An 8,449-nucleotide genomic window follows, 5' to 3' on the forward strand; every position below is an offset into this window, starting at 1 on the left:
ACACCACACTGACTTTCTGGGGACACCAAGACACCTCCACCCCTCCTCCCAGAACCACCAGCACCCCCTGGGTTTATCCACCCTGAATCCCACCCCCATCTGTGGCCGGTGCTGCCTCACAGGGACGGGGTTTTCTGCGGGGTCTCCGTGCCCACCACCCCTTTTCCCCWTTTGGGGTGGACATTCCCAACACCTACATGCAGGACACCTCCCCGCTCTGCTTGTTGATGCTGCACTTGCCCTCCTGGCAGCGGGAGCATTTGTTGTCCTGGCACTGGGCRCCCTCGAACTGAGGTGGGCAGCGGCACTGCTTGGCACCGCTGGCCGTCATCTGGCACACGCCGTCGTTCTCGCAGTAGTCAAAGCATTGCCCTGTGAGGGATGAGGGGGGTCAGGGTGGGCAGCCCCCCAACTGCTGCTCTGTCCTCCTTTGGCCACAAATTTGTGGGTTTCTGTCCCTCTCCATCGGCCATAAATTTTTTGTGTCCCTGTCCCCCCTCCACCATAAACTTGTGGGTCCCTCCACCCCAAGGCAACAAATTTGTGGGTTCCTGTCCCTCTCCATCGGCCACAAATTTTTTTGTGTCCCTGTCCTGCCTCTGCCACAAATTTGTGGATCTCTCTCCCCCCTCCAACACAGATTTGTGGGTTCCTGTCTCCCAAAGCCACAAATCTGTGGGTCCCTGTCCCCCCTCCACCACAAATTTGTGGGTCCCACCAACCCGAGGCCACAAATTTGTGGGTCCCTGTCCCGCACGAGGCCACAAATTTGTGCGTCCCTGTCTCCCCCGTGGAGCGCCACAGACCCCACACAGCGTCCCCCAAAAGAGGGGGAGCTGGGAATTCAATCCCATGGGTCCCCAGAGGTCCCCAAGGAGCTCCAAAGGAATGGGACCAGGGAGCCCAACCCCCTGATGGTGTCCCAAAGGATTCCCACAGAACGTCCCCCAAAAGAGGGAGACTTGGGAGCCCAGTCCCTCTAGCACTGTCCCCAGATGTCCCCAAACACCCTCAGGTGGGGACACCCATCCTCTTGACACCCCCACTGATGTCCCCAAGCATCCCCAGGTGAGGAGGTGAGGGACACCCTTTCTTCTGACCTCCTGCTACTGTCCCCAAACATCTCCAGTGGAGGGACACCCATCCTCTCGATGTCCCCATTGTTGTCCCCAGGCATCCCCAGTTGGGTAACACCCATCCTCCCAATCCCCACTGCCAACCCCAGATATCTCCAGCTGAGGGACACCCATCCTCCCGATGTCCCCATTGCTGTCCCCACGCATCCCCAAATGAGTGACATCCATCCTCCTGACACCCCCACTGCTGTCCCCAAACATCCCCAAGTGATGGACACCAATCTTCCTGACCCCTTGCTATTGTCCCTAAACATTCCCAAATGATGGACACCCATCCTCCTGATGTCCCCATTGTTGTCCCCAAGCATCCCCAGGATTGGTGATCCCTACTGCCATCCCCAGACATCCCCAGTTGGGGGACACCCATCCTCCTGACACCCCCACTGCTGTCCCCAAGGTGAGTGCCACGACGCCCCCGTTGCCATCCCCAGCCCGCGGGGTCACTCACGGTACTGGCAGCGGTCCCCGATGAAGGTGGGCAAGCAGCGGCAGGTGGGCTGGTTGCCCTGGTTGACGGTGCAGCTGCCGTTGTGCTGGCAATAATCCGTGCACACCTGCTGGTTGCAACGGGGCCCGGTGAATCCGGTGGGGCAGCGGCACGTCGGCATTCCTAGGGTTAAAATCTTGTTAGCTCGGCGTCCATCTGTCCATCATTTGTCCGTCTGTCCGGGATCAGGCATGACCCACCTGAGGGCGAGGCGGCGCAGGTGCCCCCGTTCTGGCAGTAGTCCCAGCACTGGTCGATCTGGCATTTGTCACCGTTGTAGCGGGGCTGGCAGCGGCACTTGGCCTGCTTGCGGGCGTTGAGGAAGCAGCTGCCGCCATTCAGGCACACCAGGTCACACGTGTCGGTGGTGGGCACTGAGAGGGAGGGATGGGGGGCGTGGAGTTGAGGGGGAAAATGCTGGCAGGACATGTTCATCTTCGTCCTCATCCTCGTCCTCATCCTCATCTTCATCCTCATTCTCATCCTCATTTTTGTCCTCATCCTCATCCTCATCCTCATCCTCATCCTCATCCTCATCCTCGTCCTCGTCCTCGTCCTCGTCCTCGTCTTCGTCCTCGCCCTCGTCCTCGTCCTCATCCTCGTCCTCCTCCTCCTCCTCATCCTCATCCTCACCCCTATTCTCATCCTCGTCCTCGCCCTCGTCCTCATCTCCCTCCTCATCCTCATCCTGACCCCCATCCTCATCCTGACCCCCATTCTCATCCTCATCCTGACCTCCCTCCTCATCCTCATCCTCATCCTCAACCTCATCCTCATCTTCATCCTGACCCCAGTCCCCATCCTCATTATCATCCTCATCATCATTGTAATTGTCATCTGCATCCTCATCTTCATCCTCCTCCTCATCTCCATCTTCATCCTCATCCTCATCCGCATCCTCGTCCTCGTCCTCGTCCTTGTCCTCATTCTCATCCTCATCCCCTTCCTCATCCTCTTCCCCTCCTCATCCCCATCCCCATCCTCATCTTCCTCCCCTCATCATCCCCATCCTCCTCCTCCCCTCTCCAGTGTCACCTACCAACAGGGGACACGGTGGGCGAGGGGATGACCACGCAGGTGCCGTTGTCCAGGCGTTTGCCGTTGGGGCAGGTGCACACGGGGCCGCTGGGGCTGAGCAGGCAGAGCCACTCGCACTTCTTGCGGTCACACGGGTTGGTCACTGCGGGAGGGGAGGGCACAGGGTGGTGAGGACAGCGGGGTGGTGACAGCAGGGTGGTGACAGCACAGTGACACACAGCCCTTCTTGCTCCACACCTTCAGGACAAGCCCCTGTGGCCCTGTGCTGACTCCCCCAAGCCCCGAGGTCACCAACTGACCACTGCAGCTGGACTGCCCCACCCCACCAACCCAACCCACCAACCCCATGCTCTGCCCACCCACACCCCTCCCCTTTGGGGGGCTGTGTCCCCTCTTCCCAAGCTCTTCCAACGCTCCCCTCGCTCCCTTTGACCCCCAGGATCAGGGTGGGGGTCCCGGGCCCACACTCACCCTCTGGCTGCTTGTACTGATGGTAGAGCACCACGTCGGTGGCGTGGTTGAGGCCGGACGTCAGGTTGGTGACGGCTTTGTGCCCGAACTTGTGGATCTTGAAGATGCGGTTGTTGATGTAGGTGACGCCGTAGATGTAATCCTCGAAGATGTCGATGCTGAACGGGTGGCTCAGCCCTGGGGAAACCAGCAGGGGACATGTGGAGGGAGGGATTTGGGGTGGGTCCAAAGTTGGGGACCCCCACGGGGTGCCCCTTACCTTTCTTGTTGTCGATGGCCACGACGGGGTCGGTGCCGTTGAGCCGGATGCTGCCGATGACGGAGAGCTTGGCGTCGGCCCAGTACAACCTCTCGTTGTGGTAATCCACRGCCAGACCTGAGGGGACACAGCCCCCAGTGAGCCCCCAGCCCACCCCAAGCCCCTCCTGACCAACTGATCCACGGAGCAGCCCCACCACCCCTACACCCCCCTGTTGTGGGGCTCCGAGCCCCCAGAACAACAAAAAATGGGTTGTGCATGTCCCCATCATGTGCATGYCAGGTTCACCCATCCCAGTGYTGGGGGTGCTCAKCCCAATGTTGGGGTGCYCCTTCCCAGTGCTGGGGGTGCTTTTTGCAGTGTTTTTGTCCACTCATGCTCCTCCTGTCACCTCTCTCACCTGTTGGCCACTGGATGTTGTCCTGCACCAGGGTTTCCCGCAGTGTCCCATCCATGGCAGCCGTCTCAATTTTGGGGTGGTTGCCCCAGTCTGACCAGTACATCGTTCTGCAAGGACACAGGCAGCTCATTCCCAAGGGAACTGGACAGCCCAGTGGTCAGTTGGAGGACAAACCCTCCCACCTTGTCCTCATGGAGTCACCAGGTAACTCTGGGGCAACTCAAGCAGACACCCAGAGTGACACTGGGACATGGGGAGCTGCCACCACGGGTGGGTTTGTGGTGAGGGGAGCAGGGTGAGGGCTGGACAGAGGGATGGGATGAAGCCTCAAGCCTCTCACCCCCTCAGAGGGTCAACCACRATGGCGTGGGGCTCGTCGATCATCCCCGAAATCAGCGTCTTGCGGTTCTCGCCCTTCATCTGCGCCACCTCAATGACATCCCGCCCTGAGTCTGTCCAGTAGATATTCCCAGCCACCCAATCGATGGCGATTCCCCGCGGCATCTTCAACCCTGAGATCTGTGCAGGGCAAAATGGGGATGGTTGAGGGGGAGGACACCCCCAGCCCGTCCCCATCGCTTGTTTTGCATCCCGGCAAAGCTCGCTCACGTTCAGGTGGGTGACACCACCATCGATCTGTCGCCGGTTGCGGTTGGAGGCGGTGGAGGCGGAGGACGAGGCGGGCAGCTCCCGGTACGAGATCCTGCCCGTGTGCCAGTTGGTCCAGTAGATCTTGTTGCCCTTGACGTAGATGTCCATGGCGTCGATGCGCACGTTCTCGTCGCCCTGGAAGGCCGGCTCGTAGGCGGAGTTGGGGTTGAAGGGGTACATGCTCCGGATCTTGTTGTCGTCCGCGATGTAGAGGATCTGGTGCTCGGAGCCTGCAGAGGAGGAGGAGGAGGAAGAGGAGGAAAAGGAGAGGTTGGCATGGGCTGGATGGGAGTGGGGGCTCAGTCAGGAGTGGGGGCTCAGCCAGGAGTGGGGGCTCAGTCAGGACCAAGGGCTCAGTCCAGAATGGGGGTTCAGCTGGAACCAGGGGCACTTTAAGGAGTGGGGGCTCACTGAGGAGTGAGAACTCAGTCAGGAGTGGGGGCTCAGTTGGGAGTGGGGGTTCAGTGAGGAGTGGGGGCTCAGTCGGGATCAGGGGCTCAAACCAGAGTGGGAACTCAGCTGGGAGTGGGGGCTCAGCCCAGAGGCGGGGCTCAACCAGAGGTGGGGGCTCAGCTGGGAGTGGGGGCTCAGTTGGGATCAGGAGCTCAGCCAGGAGCAGGGGTTCAGCCAGGAGTGGGGGCTCAACCAGGAGTGGGGGTTCAGCTGGGAGTGGGGGCTCAGCCAGGACCAGGGGCTCAGCCCAAAGTGGGGGATCAGCCCGGAGTGGGGGCTCTTTCAGGCGTGGGGGCTCAGTCAGGACCAGGGGCTCAGCCAGGAGTGGGGGCTCAGCTCATCTCCCCACTGGGACAGGGACAAAATCACGGGTAGCTCATTACCACCTTGGGGCTCACTGTGCCCGGGACAGACAAACTGACGGCAGTGGCAGTGCCAGGAGTGTGGGCAGAGCTGCAGGGGGATGGAGGGAAGAGCAAAGGAGCCCCAAGGCATGTGGGGGTGGTTCTGGGCACACAAAACCCGTGTGGGTCCCTGTTCCCTCCTGACCTTCCGCCTTGCACATGTTCTCTGTCTTCATGAAGTTCTTGGCACAGCTGCAGACGTGGGAGCCCTTGGTGTTGTTGCAGAGCTGGGAGCAGGTCCCAAAGCGCAGGCACTCGTTGATGTCTGGACAGAGGGAGATGGGATCAGAGGGAGACCCCAAGAGTACCCCCACAGACCCCAACTCTACCCCAAGGACACCATTCCTGCCRCCCCAGCCCAAAATCCCATCCCGCTTGCAAAAACCAAAGCCAAACCCCACAATCCRATCCCTGAGCAGCAGAGGGACATACCTTGGCAGAAATTCTTGTCCGGCACCTTCTGGAAGCCTCTGCGGCAGGTGCAGTACGAGGTGGACTGAGATTGAACGCATTGGGCCTCGTCCCCGCACATGGTGGTGTTGGTCATGCAGTCATATGATTTGTGCTCTGCATGGGGACACACGACATTGTCACATGTGTGTCACTACGTGTTCCCTGGTGCCCACCCGGCCCCCGGCTCTCCACCCACCGTGGGAGCAGGATTCCTCGTCGGAACCATCGCCGCAGTCATCGAAGAAGTCGCAGCGGAGGTTGGCGCTGATGCACTTCTTGTTTCCACAAAGAAATTCGTTCTTGTCCTGGCTGCAGCTCTTGGGTTTGGCCGTGGGTGACTCTGCGGGTGAGGGGTGGTGGCTGTGACCCCCGTGTCCCCCATGTGCCACCCATGTGCCACCCATGTGCCACCCATTCCCACAGGACCCTCTGGGAGCAGCCAGGCACTCAGGACCCTGCACCTGGAGATTTTTTTTTTAAAATTTTTTGGGTATTTTTGGGATATTTTGGGATTTTTTTGAATATTTTTGAATATTTTTGCGATTTTTTGGAGATTTTTTGGGTGTATTTTGGATTTTTTGGGGTTTTTTTGGTAATTTTGGGATTTTTTGGGGGGTATTTTTTGTGGGATTTTTTTGGGCTATTTCTTGGGGTATTTTTTTGGTATTTTTATGGGATTTTTACAATTTTTTTTTGGGAGTATTTCTTGGGGAGGCCTCCTCCAAAAATGTGAGATTTTTATTAACTTTTTGGATTTTGGGAGGATTTTTGRGGGGAAAGACTGGACAAACCCAACCCCAACATCTGGGCTGAGCCTTGGGCTTTGACAGGACCATCCCAATGACCACGGTGACCTGCTGACCGGCCACCTTGGCYACAGGACCACGGGCGGCCCCACTCACCACAATCCTTCTCATCCGTGTTATCTCCACAGTTGTCAATCCCGTCGCACTGTCGACCGATCCACAGACATACCCGGTCGTTCTTGCAGCGGAACGGTCTGTTGGGGGGACACTGGAATTTCACTGCACCAGCAAACAGAAACAAACGGTGACGGTGAAAGGAGACGCCGTAGCCAGGCTGTCACGCTCGTCACGAGCCGCCGCTCGGCCTCTGCCCGCTCTCCGGGGAGGGATGTCCCACGCTCCGGAGGCTGAAGCAAAGAGACTGAAGCAAAGACAATCGCCCGGCTGCTGTGAGCCCTCTCCTCGCCCGGCCCTGACCCCTCCAGCCCCTTCCCCACCGCTGGTCCCTCCTCAATAAAGCCACCTCCAGCCCCTTGTCCCTGCTGGCCACCCCCAAATGTCCCTCCCAGCCCCTCCGGTCCCCACGGCGGTGCCCGAGCCCCGGGATTGCCCCGTCACACCCGGGTACGGGAGGGTTTGGGGCAGAGGCACCGCGGTGTCACTCACAGCACTCCTCGGGRTTCTCATCCGAGTTGTCCCCGCAGTCGTCCTCGCCGTCGCACTTCCAGGCCAGGGGTTTGCACATGGTGTTGTTGCACTGGAACTCGTCCAGGGGACACGTGCGAACTGGGACAGCACAGGAGGGGACACCTCAGCTCAGTGACAAAACCCCGGCCTGGGGCTGCTGTTCCAATGTCCAGCGTGGCCGGGGGGTGTCCGGGGATGGGGGGTTTGCAGGGCTGGGATGTGTGTCCATGAATGTTCAAGGGTAGGGCAGAGAGGGGTGGACACACACACAGGAGAGAGGTGTCCCACCCGCAGAGGGGACACAGGTGACACTGGGGATGGGAGGGGGTGACACGAGCAGGCCCAGGGAACACGGGTGACACCAGGACAGGGAGGGGGTGATACAAGCAGCCCCTGGGACACGCAGTGAGGACACAGGTGACACCAGGGCAGGGAGGGGAGGACACGAGCAACCCCAGAGAGGGTGACACGAGCAGCCCCGGGGACACACAGTGAGGACACAGGTGACACCAGGGCAGGGAGGGAGTGACACCAGCCACCCCAGGGGCACGCAGTGCTCAGTGAGGACATGGGTGACGCCAGGGGCAGAGAGGGGGTGACATGAGCAGCCCCAGGGGACACGCAGTGAGGACACAGGTGACACCGGGGAAGGCAGTGGGTGACACGAGCAGCCCCGGAGACACGCAGTGAGGACACGGGTGACATGAGGGCAGAGAGGGGGTGACACGAGCAGCCCCAGGGTACATGCAGTGCTGCAGTGGGGACACAGGTGACACCAAGGCAGGGAGGGGGTGACACAAGCCACCCCGGGAGCACTCAGTGCTCAGTGAGGACACGGGTGACACCAGGGGAAGGGAGGGGGTGACACAAGCCACCTCGGGGACACACAGTGAGGACACAGGTGACACGAGGGCAGGAAGGGGGTGACACGAGCAGCCCCGGGGGACACACAGTGAGGACACAGGTGACACCATGGCAGGAAGGGGGTGACACAAGCCACCCCAGGGACACGCAGTGAGGACACAGGTGACACCAGGGCACGGAGAGTGACATGTGCAGCCCCAGGGGACACACAGCTCTGCCATTACCCCCGGTGCCACAGTTCTCCTCGTCGGTGCCGTCCATGCAGTCGGCGTCGGCGTCGCAGCGCCAGCGCATGGGGATGCAGTGCCCGTTCTTGCACTGGAACTGGTCAAACTCGCAGCGGGGCGTGCAGTCCTTCTGCAGGGAGGGGACAGGCAGGGGACATGGTCAGCAGGGACAC

At 60.2% G+C, this 8,449-nt stretch overlaps 1 protein-coding gene across 1 annotated transcript in view; it reads right to left on the reverse strand.

The window, feature by feature from the left end:
• The window catches only part of LRP1 (LDL receptor related protein 1), a 59,655-nt gene that overhangs the window by 8,789 nt on the left and 42,417 nt on the right, over positions 1 to 8,449 (reverse strand). The window contains exons 58-72 of the mRNA XM_057387617.1: positions 8,274 to 8,434; positions 7,165 to 7,284; positions 6,655 to 6,777; positions 5,949 to 6,092; positions 5,732 to 5,866; positions 5,445 to 5,564; positions 4,401 to 4,672; positions 4,132 to 4,310; positions 3,792 to 3,898; positions 3,392 to 3,508; positions 3,133 to 3,309; positions 2,663 to 2,803; positions 1,824 to 1,997; positions 1,585 to 1,746; positions 198 to 372 (exon numbers count right to left, since the gene is read on the reverse strand). Of these exons, the coding sequence (XP_057243600.1) occupies positions 198 to 372; positions 1,585 to 1,746; positions 1,824 to 1,997; positions 2,663 to 2,803; positions 3,133 to 3,309; positions 3,392 to 3,508; positions 3,792 to 3,898; positions 4,132 to 4,310; positions 4,401 to 4,672; positions 5,445 to 5,564; positions 5,732 to 5,866; positions 5,949 to 6,092; positions 6,655 to 6,777; positions 7,165 to 7,284; positions 8,274 to 8,434 (2,307 nt within the window). The remainder of the gene's footprint in view (positions 1 to 197; positions 373 to 1,584; positions 1,747 to 1,823; positions 1,998 to 2,662; positions 2,804 to 3,132; positions 3,310 to 3,391; positions 3,509 to 3,791; positions 3,899 to 4,131; positions 4,311 to 4,400; positions 4,673 to 5,444; positions 5,565 to 5,731; positions 5,867 to 5,948; positions 6,093 to 6,654; positions 6,778 to 7,164; positions 7,285 to 8,273; positions 8,435 to 8,449) is intronic.

This window comes from Malurus melanocephalus, unplaced genomic scaffold (assembly GCF_030028575.1).
Source record: "Malurus melanocephalus ecotype Western Australia unplaced genomic scaffold, MMel_1.1 scaffold_1276, whole genome shotgun sequence".
NCBI lineage: Eukaryota > Metazoa > Chordata > Aves > Passeriformes > Maluridae > Malurus > Malurus melanocephalus.